General features: G+C 41.1%; 1 protein-coding gene across 2 annotated transcripts in view; it reads left to right on the forward strand.

The window, feature by feature from the left end:
• SGK3 (serum/glucocorticoid regulated kinase family member 3) overlaps nucleotides 1–17634 on the forward strand; it is a 105297-nt gene that overhangs the window by 45215 nt on the left and 42448 nt on the right. For both annotated transcript variants that reach the window (XM_089654269.1, XM_089654268.1), the window contains 4 exons: nucleotides 3078–3283; nucleotides 10246–10329; nucleotides 10939–11011; nucleotides 12909–12984. In XM_089654269.1, the coding sequence (XP_089510395.1) occupies nucleotides 3206–3283; nucleotides 10246–10329; nucleotides 10939–11011; nucleotides 12909–12984 (311 nt within the window). In that variant the 5' untranslated portion in view covers nucleotides 3078–3205. The remainder of the gene's footprint in view (nucleotides 1–3077; nucleotides 3284–10245; nucleotides 10330–10938; nucleotides 11012–12908; nucleotides 12985–17634) is intronic.

Consider the following 17634-nt stretch of genomic DNA (forward strand, 5'->3'; position numbering starts at 1 on the left):
TTTTATTTGTTTTCTTGTAGAGTGGTGAGGGAGATAGAACCCCTGTCAGGTTATCACTGCTGGCGTCCCTGCTAGGGGACATATTCAGGTTGAGAATATTTTAATAATCCCAAGAGAATTTACTAGAACAGCAACAGAGAGGATAAAGTTCCAATACGGACATATGTTCTGGTGCCAACTGTATAAGGCGGCATTTCCCCAAAGTCTGGAAAAATTTGCTCTCACTAGACAGGACGTGAAGGGGAAATTTTCCCAGTGGGACACAGATGTGTTAAAGATACAGTATGTGTAAAAAAAAATATCCAAAACAAAAAAATTTAGGTATAATTTAACATCTTCAATGCATTTTTAACATGTTCATGCTAGTAGATAATTGTACGTTAGTTAACAAAAGGTATTCTTGCAAAAGTTGAGATCTGTTTCCCATTTAGCTAGTATAATGTATGGCCTTTTCTGCCACATCAGCAGTAAGAGATAGGTAGTGAGGCATTGGATCTCTTTAGAGTGACACTAAACAACAACCTTATTCTCCAAAATAATCCATACATATCCGCTTCTTAATGGCTCTGTAATCTATCTTTTTTTAAATTGTTTTTTACTGCGTTTTTCTGCCTCCTTTTATTGTCCTCCATGAGTTCCCGAACCTCTACTTTTCCTCCTTCATTTGTGTTTGGAATGAGCAGTGCACAATAATTATGGTCATTTGCATGGCTCTATGCACACTACAAATCCCATAGTCCGTATTCCCTAGTCCGTCTCGGAATAGAGCAAGCGAGGGTGGCTGCATTTCTACATATAGTGGGACCGTGGAGAAAAAACATAGCCATCCCCTTACAGGAAGTCAGATCATGGCAGCAAAAGAAAGGAATTTGGAGGATTCTAAGAGCAGCAGAATGTACTTTTTTGAGTTAAAGGTTCTTTTAAGATTCTTTTGGCCATACTTCTCCTGTGGGTCAGAGGAGTGTGCACTTAGTTATGCACTCTTGTGACCCAGATTCAGCCGGCAGTGGACTAACAGATGTCACAGAGCTGGTTCACACTCTGCAGGGATCCCGACTTTAATGTCGGGATCTGCCCATATGACTGACCGCAGCTTAATCAGCCTCTCAGCACACCAATGGGATCCCGATCCAGCCGCTTCTACCCGTCCACAGTTTGGCACTCCAGTGAGCGCTGGAGGGACAGAGCGGTGACTGACAGTCACTGCTTTTGCTCAGAGCTGACCTGAGAACTGAGCAATCAGCTGTCTTTGATTTCTGAGCTCTCAGTATAGAGCTGGTGGGGGGCAACTGCACCTCGGATTGGTACTGTAGCCATTTTTTTGTTTTTTTTAAGATCCTGCACTTCTCTTTTAAAATCAGTTGTGTATATTCCTTTACTATGGGAATTATTCTTCTCAGGCTGCTCTCCAAGGAGTGGCAACTGAAAATGGACTTTTTTTCTTGAGTAGAGACGTGGTGTGCAAGGAGACGGGGAGCAATCCTACTAATTACCTCTCTGGATCCCTCAAATTTTATCAGTCTAGCAAATACTTTGTTCAACAGTATCAAGATGAAGGGGGACCCTTTGAACCCTCAAAACACATTTGAAGGTATTCAGTGAAGCACTACCGACAGTTTTCTGGCACTAAGGCCCTTTAAAATGGCCTGTGCCAAACGTATTCATCTTTACCAACACATGCTGCAGATTCACATAGTTGTTATTAGTGCCACCTTTACCAAGTGGTGCTATTAAAGTGTTACTAAACCCAGGACCCCTCATTCACTATATCTGGTCTCACACAGTACACGCTACATGGAAATGCAATTATTGTAGTAAATATAAACTGCTAAATACATTTTCTCATCAGCAGTGACTTCTATCAGTGTCCAGCTAAGTACTGGTTAAACCTTGTAGGAGGAGTTTTTACTCTGCTCTGATTGTCCCATGAGGCTGCATAATCCCTGACCCTCTGTCTGGACAGCGCTGATTGGTCCTGTGCTGATCACATGCACTCTACCAAAGAAAAAAAAACTCTCTAGCAATACACACCAAACTGAGCACGTACAGAGTGTTTCTTAGAGCTCTGTACTATCAGCAGATGGATTGGGAACAGTAGAAGGGGAAGAGCAGAGAAGACAGGATCAAACAGCTTTTTTACACAATGCGGAGGATTAACCCCTTTAGGTTCCACAGTGAGTATAACAAGCATGCTTTACTGTATATACAGACTAATTTTACTATTGTGGGTTTAGTAACACCTTAATGCACCAAATTCAAAAATGATTACCGCCAGTTTATAGATAACAAAAACTGGAGGTAATTAAGACTTACTCTAACTTGATATATAGAGACAGGCAGGAATCTGATGCTCATACCTCAGTACTCTGTGCAATTACCCTTAAGCTTGATGTACAGAGCAAGCATTTTCAGATCACTTTCCATAGCATGTATACAACAAATTACCGAAAATCAGTATCTGATTGGACTGTAATTGCTTAGCAAAGCCTAGTGCTCATGATGAGAAAATTGGATGAAAAATTCCGCTTTCAAATCGATTGTCTGATAAGCTGATCGTTAGTACACAGCTTTCGAGAGCCAATCACAACAGTATTCGTCCGCAATCAAGTGACAAAGATTGCGCATGCTCGGAACAATCATTCTTTTGATATTCTCATTTTAAGGGTGCCCACACATAGGATGGTCATATCATGTGATGCAGTCAACAATGAAACCACTATCTGGCTGTTTATGAATAAACAACATTTGGTATTACTTCCAGTGCTTGTTATGACAAAGTAAAGTTTTTTACAAAATGTTGGACCAAGCAGTGAAGAAAAGGGGGCATTTCTGATTGAGTATGCCACTGCTATTCATTTGTAGATCGTAGCAGGTCTCTGTAATCCCATGGAAGGATGGAGTATAGGCATACATTGTCTATTGCTGTCTGTGAAATGTCTAAACATATGTGGCCAATCTAATCTTTTTCTCTTTCTACTGTCTCATTAAACAAGGCCATTATAGTCACACTGCAAAATGTAAAATAATAATTTGACAGCATGATGGTAACTCTATGTGTTTATTCTTTTCTTGTGCAGGTTAGATAATGGAATGAGCAAGTTGATCCCATAACATGGGCATTTTGTAGCTAACATCTCACATGCACATTGAATAAACCTTCCACTAGAAGGCCTCACAAAAGAGCCATATGAAGGAATTCTAAGCAATGGACCACAAGATCAACTGCCCCAATGTATGCATTCCTAGCTCTGATGAGCACCGAGAAAAGAAGAAGAGATATACTGTAAGTACATTTTTTTTCTTTTCCAATATTGTTTTTGTTGGTTATATTTCAAAAAAAGGTACAAATGTTTGCTAGATTGCTCAGTACAAGGACAAAGCTTTTTCAGTACTGTTAAGAACAACCAAAGAAACAGAGATTGGAAATTATATTTGTAATGTTTCCAAAGGTTCACAATAAAGTAATATCACTAAAAAGACTCCAGGGTATCCCCTGATTTACAGTAGACTGTTGTATTACCAGCATTAGCGTTGCCTGAGTAGTATACCCTCGTCTGGAAAAATAAGGAACACCAATTGTAAAGACACAGTCCTGCAAGGGACTTTTTTTTTTTTTTTTTAAGTAACCTGTTTTCTCATCACCTCAAAGTTCAACTTCAGGCTCATTGTTTCCCACACAAGTGACCCCCTCCCCCCCATCCTCCCGAGGGCCCCCAGTGTGTAGGCTATGCTTTCATTTTAATATACTTATCTTGTTTCGGTGTTTTCTGGTCAGGTGATATGCTGGGTCCTCCTCTTACCTCAAATTCATTTCCAATAATTTTTTATGGCAAAATTTAGACGATGCATACAAAACAATTACATATGGTTGAAAAAGCTTTATCAAGCATAATCAGCCAACAATACATTCAAAATAGTAAAAGACATATAAAGGGACATTGCTTTTAACCCCCCTTAATAGTAACATTTCCTCGACTTGTCATATCATTTCCTAAATAGCTAATCTGGGGGAACAAAACATCACATCCAAGAAGGATAGGAATTCTAAGGAAGGAAGAAAAAGTATGTAGAGTATTCTGTGCAATGGAAAAGCTTGATATCAAGGATCCAGGAATGCTTTCGGACTCTAGGTGTTCCCTGAAAAGTAATCCAGGGTTCCCAAATCTTTTCAAACTGGGGGGGGGTGATAGTTTCTCATTGTCTAGGAGAGTTTGGTCTTAATCATATCAAATGATATTGTGGGAGATTGCCATGACCTAGCTATCACAATGCGAGCTGCTAAGAACACAAAAGAAATAAGCCTTCTTACATGCCATTGAGCTTTTAAAATGGGTCGGCCTAATAGAGTCTGTCATGGACTTTTTTAAGATGTGTGTCTGTCAGAGAATATAGGAAATTAGTAGACACGGATCCAGAATCGGTGAATTTTTGGGCATTCCCACCTAATATGTTAGAACAAGTCTTTTTTGGGCGCAACCTCTAAAGCAGCATCTTGAGGCTCCTGGGACGACACAAGAGGCCAATCTCGTTGGGACCATGTACCAAGTAAAAGCATATCCCGATAGTTTATGCCAATCCTCCAGATCTAATTCCACATTTAGGTCATGTTCCCATTTTAACATATATTTTTGTTTAGAGGTTTGCATGGAATAAATTGTTGGTATGAAACCAGATCATGCGTTAAACAAAGGTAGTCTGACTAGAAATATCACCTTGACGTTGTAAGGACTTTATAAAATGAAGTAACTGTGTAGTGGTATACTTCTGTGTCTGGGAGATGGCGCTTCTCTTGCAATAACTGAAGCAAAAGAACCTGCCAACCCCCTATACAAAAATCAGCAATGCATTGAAATCCCTTATTCATCCACCATTTTAAGGATGCAGCGGTGAGACCGGGGGTGAATAAGGGCTTAGACAATATTGGAACAAGGGGGCTATGAGCTGGCTGGAGATGAAATGCATTAAACTGGTCCTATAAACTCAATGAAACAGATTCGGGCACAGGCAGGCAGTCTTTATTCGACGGTAGCCAAATCAGATGGCTGGGAGACCGGTGGATCATGGCCATGCATTCTATGGACATCCTAGGCATCAGTGTTTTGCAAGTATGAAAGCGAGCCAATTGGACAGCTTGAAAATATTACCGGAGGGACCCCCAAGCCGCCTCTTCATTTGGAAGTGAAATTTCCCTCAATTTGTTCAGTGGGTGTTGCTCAGAGATGCAAAAAGCAGCATAGATACATAAAGAATACAGGGCTTTGTGGTGGCACTCTTTCAGGGAATGGGACCATGACACCCTGCATTTACAATAATGTCCCCAGTCTTTCAGGTCCAGTGATGCTGGGTATCAATCAACCCCAAAGACTTGAGGACATCTTGTGACAGATCAAAAGAAAGGAATGAAGTGTATCCGGGTGCCAGATAACTTCCAAAAGTGGTGCCACGTCCTAATTATATTAGTCAAAAATTGGAGGGAAAGAAACGGCGAAAAGGTTGCAAATGGACTTTAAAGGCACAGAAATTCCAAACACATATTAGTAAAACTATTTGTACTTTATTATGACAATAAGTCATGAAAAAAACATCTTGCAGTTTAAAATATCATAGTTACACTATCCCCGCAGACAATGTCGCACAGCCCACTGTGTACAAGGAACACATTAATGATTAAGGATGTAAATACCACCAAATGGATCCTCTAAGGGGGGTTGAGAGGCATTAAGTCGCAGGAAAATTTTCCAACAGGTTTTGCGACAATGATCGCTTCTTCGGGGGCTTAGTAGTAAAATCTAATAGAAATATACATAAATTAGATATATCAAATTACAACATGTGAATACAAGAAAAAAAAAGCAAATTCATACATTAACATAATATGACTTACATATGATATCAATATGCACCATGTAGCAACAACACTCACCATGTATTTGGGAGTAGGCCTCCTCTGTATTTCCACAAGGCAAGGGGCCAATCAGAAAGCCAGATATGGGGGTGCAAAAAAATGGCTGTCAGTCCAAAACCCCAATGGCTTAAAATCCACCAGTAGAAAAAAGAGAGACACAAATAGTATATACTAGAATTCAACCCAAAGGAATCGCAATAGCACATGTCTATAGATATGGGAAGACTGAATATTATCCTAAATCAAGCCATCCCAATAGTGGTGCTTATTTGTTGAACATTACCTTAAACAGAAGTATTTGTGTCAAAGATCAAGTATTCTAACAGGAAAAGGATTTTCTCCTTGTTATAAGCAACAAATGTAATAGAGAGGGAGATACCCTCAAATATTTAAGAGCTCAAAAAAGTGAAATAAATCTCTGTTGGACAAACGAAAGCACCCCCTACAACATTACTATATCATTGACACATGGCAACTATCCAAGAAAGAAGGGGGGGGGGGGGGGGAAGTAAAATAAAATACATTCCTCCCCATAGTAGCCCATTGTATAATGACATCAGCCATAATGAAATACCGACTGTGAGAAATGGCTCTTAATTGCAATAGTGTGACAAGATAATACACTTGGGCCAGCCCAGCAAACACTTAAAGGGAACCAAAAAAGTAGGCCCAGACTTTCAATGGAAGGCAGGTCTAAAATTGTAAATATAAATAAAGACAGTTTAATATCTTATACGTCACTCAGAATAATTCATTCCAACAATTTCAAGAAAGTATCTTACCAATAATAGAGTAAAAAAAACCATGGAGAACCACCTGCGCTACCCTGGATACACTAAAGGCCTAGGGATGGGTTGCTGATAACACCTAGCTATACACCTGGATAGAATACTGATCAAAATAGAACAAATTGGTGCTGCGCTCCCACACTTATATAAAATATTAAATCAAAGTGAAGTTGATAATATTCCCCTTATGAATCCTCCTGTGTATAATGAGACAAAATCAATCCTTCATAATACTATACACTCATATACAATGATATATCTACTATAATAAATGAACAGAACCATAGAAAAAATAAAAGTGAAAAACACAATACATAAACCCACTTGTGTCCCTAAACAGGGTGAAATAAGAAATATCACTATACCACACGTGATAAAACACTTGACATGAAATGAATGCCCAAAAGGTGTAGTGAAGAAATAACTGAGAAATGGCACCATTGTGCCTATATGAACAAACAATGGGACGGTCAGGATAAATTAACCTGACTAAAAGACAATGCACAAGGACTATAAAAAAACCTTCCACATAAATGTGCGACTAACACTTGACAAGTGCCCACATAAAACGGTGTATATATAAGTTTATATACCATGCGCTAGTCCCCAAACTTGGGACTCTGCTATATAAATAGCTGAAAAATAAGTGAATGCACAAATAAAAATCAAGTGACATTCTAAAGTAAACACATAACTTGAATAAATATGCAAAAAAGTCCACAAAAAAAGTGCCTCCAATTGTAAATAAACAACAATCGTTCACGTGTGTAATCTTCAGTATAGCTGGATTTATAGAACACTCCAGCAATAAACACAAATATTGCAGGTGGAAAAAGGTGGGATCCTTCACCGGTAAGATTGCCCCCTCACCTTCATGAAGCGACCCCACGGGGTCAAAAAGCTTTCATGCTATTTGGCGCAGCCAACCGCTCAATCCTCCACGTCAGATTCGGTATCACAAATAGTGGTGGTATCCCCCTTCAAAACTTACAGGTATCACCGATCCTGATATCTGGGTGGTTTTCATATGATCTACTTACAACTCAGCTTCCTCATCCATGTTTATAAAACAAGAAGAAGAATCCTTCCATCGTGTGATATTATTTCATTTATTGATATATTAAAATACAATAAATGCTCACTCACATGTATGGAGTAAAAAACATGCTCACAAATCCTCATATGAACTCCTGGGTGTACTCCTATGGGTGTATCAAAATGGCGCTTACGCTGGAAGTGCCGTCACCATGTCTCTGTCTCTTGTCCAATGCGTTGCATCACGTACCACGTGACTTCAGAACCTGATGAAGTCACGTGGTACATGACGCAACGCGTCGGTCAAGAGACGGAGACGTGGTGACATCACTTCCGGCGCAAGCGCAATTTTGATACACCCGTAGGAGTATACCCAGGAGTTCCTATGAGGAATCTCCTAGATTGTAAGCTCCAAGGAGCAGGGCCCTCGAACCCCTCGTGTATCGCATTGTATTGTTACTGTACTGTCTCCTACTATAATGTACAGCGCTGAGCAGACTATTGGCACTATGTAAATACTGTATAATAATAATGAGGATTTGTGAGCATGTTTTTTTTCTTCTTGTTTTATAAACACCAATGAGGAAGCTGAGTTGTAATTAGATCATATGAAAACCACCCGGATATCAGGATCGGTGATACCTGTAAGTTCTGAAGGGGGATACCACCACTATTTGTGAGTCCCAAGTTTGGGGACTAGAGCACAGTATATAAACTTATATATACACCGTTTTATGTGGGCACTTGTCACGTGTTAGTCGCACATTTATGTGAAGGTTTTTTTATAGTCCTTGTGCATTGTCTTTTAGTCAGGTTAATTTATCCTGACCATCCCATTGTTTGTTCATATAGGTACAATAGTGCCATTTCTCAGTTATTTCTTCACTACACCTTTTGGGCATTCATTTCATGCCAAGTGTTTTATCCCGTGTGGTATAGTGATATTTCTTATTTCACCCTGTTTAGGGACACAAGTGGGTTTATGTATTGTGTTTTTTGTGTGTTTTTCACTTTTATTTTTTTCTATGGTTCTGTTCATTTAATATAGTAGATATATCATTGTATATGAGTGTATAGTATTATGAAGGATTGATTTTGTGTCATTATACACAAGAAGATTCATAAGGGGAATATTATCAACTTCACTTTGGTTTAATATTTTATATAACTGTGGGAGCGCAGCACCATTTTGTTTTTTATTTTTACCAATAATAGAGATATTTTTATTGGTGCTTGGTTGATGGAACCAACGTACTTGTCCAGCAAAGAAACGGCCACGACTCCAAGAACACGGACAAAAGTATTTCGCCACAAGGTTCATATATCGAATAACCTGCAGGGCTTAACAGCCCTGAAAGAATGGCACTGGGAGGCTGTGAACCGAGGCCTGATATAGCACCCCAGGGGCGGCACGTCCGCGTCATGACTCGTGACATTACAGCGTCCGGCCATCGGTGATGACGCCTGCGTACCGCTGCCACACATGCACCATATGGTGCAGTGGGCTCGGTCCACATAGGCACACAGGGAGGGACAAGAAGTCCCTACCAGGCCACGGTAGTCCAGCCCCTATCAAGGGGGTCACAAGGGACACCGCGGGCACCCAGCCGCACATCGGGCTCAAACAACCGGCCCGTCAACCCGGTAGAAAAGCAGGGGAGCAATAATAATAATAATCTTGTGACAGATGATTAAAATATCTGAAATCCAATGAATGAAAGGGGCAGGCCAGAGACAGGAAGGCCAGTGAAGAAAGAGCTAAATGATGCTGGATGCCCTCCAACCAGTACATGAGTTGGGCTCTGTCTGACTTTCTGCAGGTTCTAATGTATGCTAGGGCTCATGTATACTATTTGCTCTACTGCTCCTAAATGTGATTTTGGGAGCTTATGGCATTTTTTTTTTTTTTTTTGCCAAAGCCCCTGAAATAAACTCAATTAAAGCTCAATAAAAGCCTATGTGTCCATGTACACATAGTCTTTTACCAGAGTTTAGGAGCAGCAGAGTTTAGGGGCAATTAAATATTCCTCTTCTCAATGCAGAAGTATCACACTCAGGAGAGAAACTTTTTGGCCAAAAAATGCATGTAAAGGCTCCTAAAAGGTAGCCGCCTTTAGTGCTTGGGCATTTATTCATGTCAATGGAAAATACTCTAGCCAATCAAATGAACAAATACTAAAATGCTAAATGCAGTATCGCGTTTACATGCATTTATGCTGCGTTTAGCATTTTTCTGCTGGCAGGAGAGCTAAAAAGTCTAGGGGAGTTCATGTGTACATGTAGCCTAAGGCTGGAGTTCTGCTTTAAGCACGGATTGTATGTGTCTGGTCTCACCTATAAATGAGGCAATGTTTGCTCGTCAACTGATCACAAATGGCACAGCTATGTTGCTATCATTTACATACTAGAAGAATTGTTACAAAGTGGTGTCTGTCTTGACCTGTTCATAAACTGCTGTAGATATATAGCCACTGATGTTATTTGTGAATGGACTAAATGAATGTTTTGTCTTGACAGGTTTACAAAGTAATAGTTTCCATAGGTCGGAATGAATGGTTTGTGTTTAGGAGATATGCAGAATTTGATAAGCTATATAACACGGTAAGCTGATATTTCCTCCTTTGAGATTTACTTGTAGATATCATAATTTTGGGAATTACACCTATTAAATATGAGCATTGGTTTGGACTTTAGGTTCATACCTGTGTTCTGTGGTAACGTGGTAATGTTTTTTCCACTTGTTGTTGCATTAGGGCAGCCCATTTATTTGAAGGGGCAGCAAATTGCATCAAAATGCATATACTGTACCTCTTCTTCTTTTTTTTCTTTTTTTTTAACACAACAAACCATAACACATGCGTAATAAGTTACCATGCATTGCACGAGAGTTGGCAAGGTGCATTGGAATACCATTAAAAAATGCATTTTGATGACCTGCAGGAGGCTGCAGTGCAGAGATGTTAATAAACCTCAAATCTGTGTTGCTACCATATGCCCCAATTTAGGTATCCCAGACCCAGCCATTCATTATTCTGGAAATGGCTGAATTGGGTGAGGATCTCATGTATGTGGGTGCCACTGTTGAGGGAAAGCAGTCTATACTCTGCTTGTCTCTCTAGTACTTGCCCATTTCAAATGATTTCTGCACTGTAATTGTAAACATTTGCCTAAATCCTGTGACTGTTCTGATATTGTCTATTATTCCGTTAGCTTAGGAAACAGTTTCCAGCTATCAACCTGAAGATTCCTGCAAAGAGGATTTTCGGGGACAATTTTGATCCAGGTAAAGCAAATTATCTTTGGTATTCATTGTTGTCAGAGTGAAAGATTCACCCATTGCTTAAGCTGGCCATTAAGATTCTTTCCCTTAAACTACAGGCTGAATGGAAAAAAAATCAAGCAAATTCTTCCATCCAGGATGCACAGCAGAGATGGACAAATCTCCCGTTGTGGCTATAGTATGTTGACAGCTGACTGCACTGGCTGTGAAAATACTGGAACAATGCTGTCACTGGATGCAGCCAGTTCCGCTAGCAATTTTCTGCCCTATCAAAGAGTTTCAAGTAGAAGGCAGCTGACAGGGCCACCCTGTGAGCACATTTCAGCATCAGTTCATCAGAAAAATTCTAACAATGTATGGCCACATTAAAGAAGAATTCCAGGAATTTTTTCCCTTAGCCATGGGGCTCCGCCTACACTGCATGGGTTTTTGTCTAGGGGTGTGGAGAGTGGAGATATACATACCTAATCTGTCGATCCTCCCAGCACAAGATTGGTTCCTGCAAGATCATTCCCTGCCACTCCTGCACCCCTCCCGCAGTCTAGCGGTCTAGTGCGGTGGACTGTTCCTGGTGTAGTCAAGCCCATAGACCGGCTCTGGATGTGAGGACAGCAGGAACAGTTCACCACTGAACGTGGGGGGAGCATCTTTTTCTGGAGGATCTAAGGATGAGATGAGTATAGCCTTCTGCGAGTCTCCTCGGGACAAAACGAGCAGTTAACCCATGCAGTGGGGCTGTTTACTGGAGTTCGGTTTTAAGTCAGCATTCACACCTTTTTGGTTTGAAAAGAACTATCCTTTTAAAGGATAAGCTCACCTTTTGGACAAAAATAATAAACGCACATTTTTTTGCAGGTAAAAAAATGTTCATTTATTATTTTTGTCCAAAGGAGCCTGTAAAGCATTGCAGCAGCAATCAGTAGATCACTGATGCCATGCTGGTCTCCTGCAGACCTGTCAGAATATCTGCTGGCCGTACGGGATTTATGAGAAAGCAGATATACTGACAGGAAGCTTCAATAAACTACCACGACACTCCACAGCACTGTGGTAGTTGATTGAAAACTACAAGCCTACAGCCGCTAAGGCTGCCGGGACTAGTAGGCACTCATTCACAGAACACTGTGAATGAGTGATGCGGCCGTGTGGGCGGAGCCCCGCATGGCTGCGCTGTTTTCAAATCTGACAGATAGTACGGGAGAAGTTTCCCCATATTATCTGTCAGAGGGAGGAGGGGGGGGGTGGCAGGCGCGGCTTCGGCTATGGGAACATGTTACAACAGATGATAAGGAGGATGTCAGCTGAGGATTTCCCCTTGTGTTAGAGACATATGCTTTCACTTCCTATTGTGTCTTGAGGACAGGAAGTGAAGAGAATGAGTCAGATACAGATGGAAAAAAACAAAAAAAACTTAGCAAGGTTTTTAACCATTACCTATTCAGATGTAAAAAAAAATATATCTATATGTTAAATAAAATGGAGTATAGAATCTAATTTTAAATTTAGATAATATGCATATCAAAGACTCAGATAACACAACAGCAGACAGGATATAAAGGACAGAGATGGGCTTTTATTTCTTTACAGAGTATTATTGAAGCACCCATATTGCTCCTTTTAGTCAGATTGACTGTATAAAGAAATAATATGTCAATGCCATTGATATACAGAAATTGCTGGAAAGATAGCTGTCTGTGTTGCCCATCAACATCCTACATGTTTCTAAACTGCCCTATAATGACAGCTGAGTTCTCATTGGTTGTTGTCAGCAACACATACCTCCTTTCCACTAGATTTTAGTCCCTGTCCTGCTAGTGATGTAAAGTGAACCTGTCAATTTCTTGTGTAATCTGACCTGGATTGCTTTGGTTCTGCAGTGATTTTTTTCTCTCTATCCCAGAGTTTATTCAGCAGCGGAGAGCAGGTCTGAATGAATTTATTCAGAATTTACTCCGACATCAAGAATTATGCAGCCAGTAAGTACCGTATCTTTCATTTCCCTTCTTTTGTCACATTTAGTATTGAGTACATTATACGAAGCAGAAAGGTTTCTCCAGTGTTCTTGAGTTAGGCAGTTTAATGTATAATGTCAGGATAAGAAGCCGGTACACAGAAGAAGGCTGTAAGTTCTCTTGTAGTGTATGATTAGTACAGTGGAAAAATGTGAACTATGTACAAGAACCTGTAAGATCATGTACAACAAGCCAGCTTCAGTCCTGAGTAACCCTTGCACAGACAACTCATGACTATGTAAAGTGATACTGAACACACACTTTGATTTACATTGTCCCTCCTATTTCTGTATATGGATAATGGCACTGTAATTATTTTATTAATAAACAAATTTAAGTACATTTTCTCAATCAATATACAGCTGTCACATGACCCAGCTCTTTCCCAGCCTGTCTGCAGGGAAACATAAGCAGAAGGATTCTCTAGTCCTCTGCTGCTGGTCACATGTTCAAAATAATGCTGCGTAAAAATAAATATATTATGAATAAACTGTTTTAAATTGGCATAAAAATATGTTTGAAATAAAGTCTTTATTATTTTGTGGAAATAACATGGTGTAGGTGGATTTCTGCCAGTCAGAGGCAGTGTCACGCACCTCCAGTCTGTGTCTTCGAATAGGAGGGAGGTGAAGCCACCATTAAGCTTCATGTAATATCCCCCCCTCCCCCCATTGTGTTTAGCTGGATAGTGGGCATGGGGAAGGAGGGAGGGATTGGGCTGTCATTGTGTCACTGTGTATACGCCCACATGTGTGACTCTAGTGTCACATGGGCTGCTCAGATGTGATAGGGAGGAAATGCTCAGCATAGAAACTGACTGCAAACTGAGCATGTGAAGCAATGCCAGCACAGCTGCAAAATCCCTAGCCGAATTGGGGAAAATAATAAGAGGTGGAGATAGAGAGCAGCAGGATCAACTAGGTTTTTTGCAGAACAGTGATGTCACTTTGGGGGTGCGGACTGCACCTGGGTGACACCCGGCAGAGGGGTGACACCAAGGTCGGTGCTACCATAAGCACGTGCTTCCCGCCATTGGTGCCTCAGAGGAGGTAGGAGCCCTGGCACTTTTTATCCCTTATCTGAGGTACTGGTGGCGGAAGTGGCTGGTGCTGTATCTCTGCTCTGCCTCCCTCTGTATTTTCCAAGGGCAGATGCCTGAGACCATCACTAGGAGAACCAACTTACTCGGGAGTCGGGCTGTAAGTGCTCCTGTCGCTATTCTTCTCCCGGCCCCTCCCTCACTCCACTACCTGTCCAATCCCACATTCCACCTCCCATATGTGTCCGCCCACACTCCAACCCCCTGCATGCAATACCTGCAGAGTGCTGTGAAAGGGGTTCTGTGAGCAGCTGGGTGTGAGATATCAAACAATGGCTGCTATAGCTGCCTAAAGGGGAACAAGCCTGAGTGGGGGAAGGCATAATTGGTGAGCGAGCCTTTTGCACACAAAATAACTCCCCTCTCTTCTCCCACCACCTTGTGCTCTGCCCCTTCTACCCCCCTCCCTCCTAAAGTTTGCATCTGGATGTTGTTTACATGTTCTTCTGATATTTTTGATGGTTTCTCTGGGGAAGTCAATCAACTACAATAACCCAGCTATGATGTCAGGTTAATCATCTTCCAGGACAGATGACACTTGCTTGTATGTACATGTACCTAGATGACTATGAAGAATATGTTGGATCATTTCTTCCTTTGCAGCAGAGATTAAGGAGGAGCTTCAGTCATTTTTGTGTTTATTAAAAGTCATCAGCTACAAAAGCTATAGCTGCTGATTTTAAATAAACAGACACTCACATGTCCAAGGATCCAGCGATGTGCTCACCCGAGCCACTCCTTCCCTCGGTTCTCTGTTTCCGGTGCCGGCATCTCAACGTTGGGCACCTGCCTGTGACAGCTTGTGGCTTCACAGCCGGGTGCACACTACGCATGTGCAAGCTGTGCTGCTCATTGTGAATGGTTCCAGCAGTTCTGGGACCTGTGACTGCACGAAGGGAGGGAATGGCGAGGAAAACTTCCTTTCGGATCACCAGTATTCACTCCCCCCCACCACCCCCAAAAAAAAGTGCCATTTGGGTGGAGCTCTACTTAAATGTAAATGGTTGTTCTTTTCTGTAGTCCAGTGTTTCTCAACCTTATTTCAGTCAAGGTGTCCTTTACAATTATGGCAGTCCTAAGGCACCCTTTAAAATTATGGGCAGTCTTGAGGCATCTTATTCTAAAATAGGGTGCCTCAAGACTGTCCATACATTTAAAAGGGAACCCCATTCTTAAATTTGAAAAACTATTCTAATAGTTTTATATATAATGCAGCAACATCCACACATGTAGGACTCCCAAAATTAGAGGTCATTTATTCTTCCAAAGCAAATACACTTTTGCACACTGCTACTGACTAGTATTCCAGTGTTTCTCTTCTCCCTCTGTTTTTATCCATCACTGAGCTAATATGACCCCAGCACTGATGGAGAGGGGCAGGGGAGGGTCAAACTAGGATGCTGTGCAGGCAGCTGACATCCCCCTTATCAACTGATGATGTCATTGGTTGTCAGGACGCCGGTAGAAGGTCGTAGTGGTGCACAATGAATACCTGTGGCTTTGTGTAACTAAAATGTAGGCTTGTATCACCTGCTGGCTTGTATCATTTTGCCAAGGCACCCCTGAAGAAATCTCAAGGCACACCAGGATGCCCTGGCATCCTGGTAGAGAAAGGCTGCTGTAGGCCACTGCAGAACAGATTGGTTCAATATAATGATTAAAGTGGTAGTAAACCCAATAATTAAAAAAAAAACCTTTTGCCCTGCAAGGAAATGTCATACTGTGCTAGTATGCATCGCATACTAGCACATTATATAAGACTTGCCTTAAAACAAAGCCCTCCAGCAGCGTACTGTCACCGCTCACAGGGCTTCCATCTTCACCCAGTCCTTCGTCCAGGTTCGTGGGCTCTGGCGGCTTGAATGGATGTTTACAGTACCTACAGGTAAGCCTTATTATAGACTTACCTGTAGGTATATGTACAAAAACAGACTTTACTACCACTCTAAATAAAAAATCTAGATAAGTGTAGTATGAGGTCCAGACACAAATGTGTATCTCGATTATTGCTGCTTTATACAAAATGGAGTGTTGTGACAGGTACACGTCCAGTACATAACATACAGAAGGTATCCTGTTGCTCTTTCTACATTTCATTTTCTGATTATTTATAGGGAATAAACACAAGATAAATCTGATGTAAGGATTGCAGTAACTCATTACACATAACCTCCAATCCGAAATTGCCTATTTGCAGATCTATCTACAGTAATTTAAAGCTCACCACACACATTACAATGTAATTGTACAATTTCTCTTAGATCTACCAACAACTACTGTATGTAGTGCAAGGACCTGCTTGATTGGATACAGATTGACTGGATAATTTAGCTAGGTCCCCCGTATTACATTGATTTGGTAAATCTAAAGTTGTTTGTACAAAAATATAGTCAAATTATAATGTGTATAGTTGTGCTTAGATCTGGTGAACTGCTATAAGATAATGTACCTTCCACATTATTCCATGTAATTGTTCCTTTCACTGGATATATTAAATAGTTGTAGCAGTATCCTAATCCTGTGTGTGGGGAGCTGTGGAGGAGCAGTCTAAAATTCTTTTCATAAGACCTTAATCCTGACAGCCCTCTGCTAATCAGACACGCACGGACATGTGTTACGGTGAAGTCAGTTCTGCTTTCTTGAAATAGATGGTTTGGCATGACATCATTTCCAAAAAACAAGAGGTTATCCCATATTAAGGGCAGTGGGCAGAGACAGGCAAATAATTCCTTTATATCCTAGTGACCAGCTGCACATCTGGAACTGTGGATGCATATATTACAATCCGAAGTTCTAGCCCTTGTGCGGTCCAGAGGGAACTCCTCTGTTAGTTTATTCATCATCAGTGCCTTCTTAAAGCAGTATTAAACCCAAGAACAAACATTTATAATATTGCAGCTTACCAATTCTTAGATGCTATGGCTGCATTCGTTTTCTGCAGACCAGAACTGCGCTGGATTGCGTTTGGACTCGGGAAAGTGTTTTTAAGGGGGGGTGGGGGGAAGCAACTTTTGAAAGGTTATTTTCTAATACAGAGAATGTGTTAAAGTAAGAAAAACATTGTGCCTTTATATAATCTTTAAGTCTGCTAGTATATTGAAAGTGATTGTAAAAAGGAAAATTTATATATTTTATTTTGTAACAAACATAGTATACTTACCTGCTCTGTGCAATGGTTTTGCACAGAGCAGCACTAATCCTCTTCTCTGGTCCCCTGCCAGTGTCCCTGCCCCCCCCCCCCCCTCTGAGTGCACCCATATCAAGCCGCTCACTGCTGTTACCCTTGACCCAGTGAGCAGAGAGAAAAAGAGAGCTATGCCAGTCTCAGGCACAGCACTGGATCATCATCGGGCTCAAGGGAAGTATAAAGGAGGGAGCTGCACACAGAAGGTTGTTTTACTTTAATGCATAGAATGCATTAAGGTAAAAAAAGTGTGCTGTTAAAACCACTTTAACACTACCCCCCCCCCCTTTCCAGATTTACAATGCTGCTGTCTACTGTGCCCTGCTATTCC

Source organism: Staurois parvus, unplaced genomic scaffold (assembly GCF_062004578.1).
Source record: "Staurois parvus isolate SC_StPar_1 unplaced genomic scaffold, SC_StPar_1.0 ptg000748l, whole genome shotgun sequence".
Classification (NCBI taxonomy): domain Eukaryota; kingdom Metazoa; phylum Chordata; class Amphibia; order Anura; family Ranidae; genus Staurois; species Staurois parvus.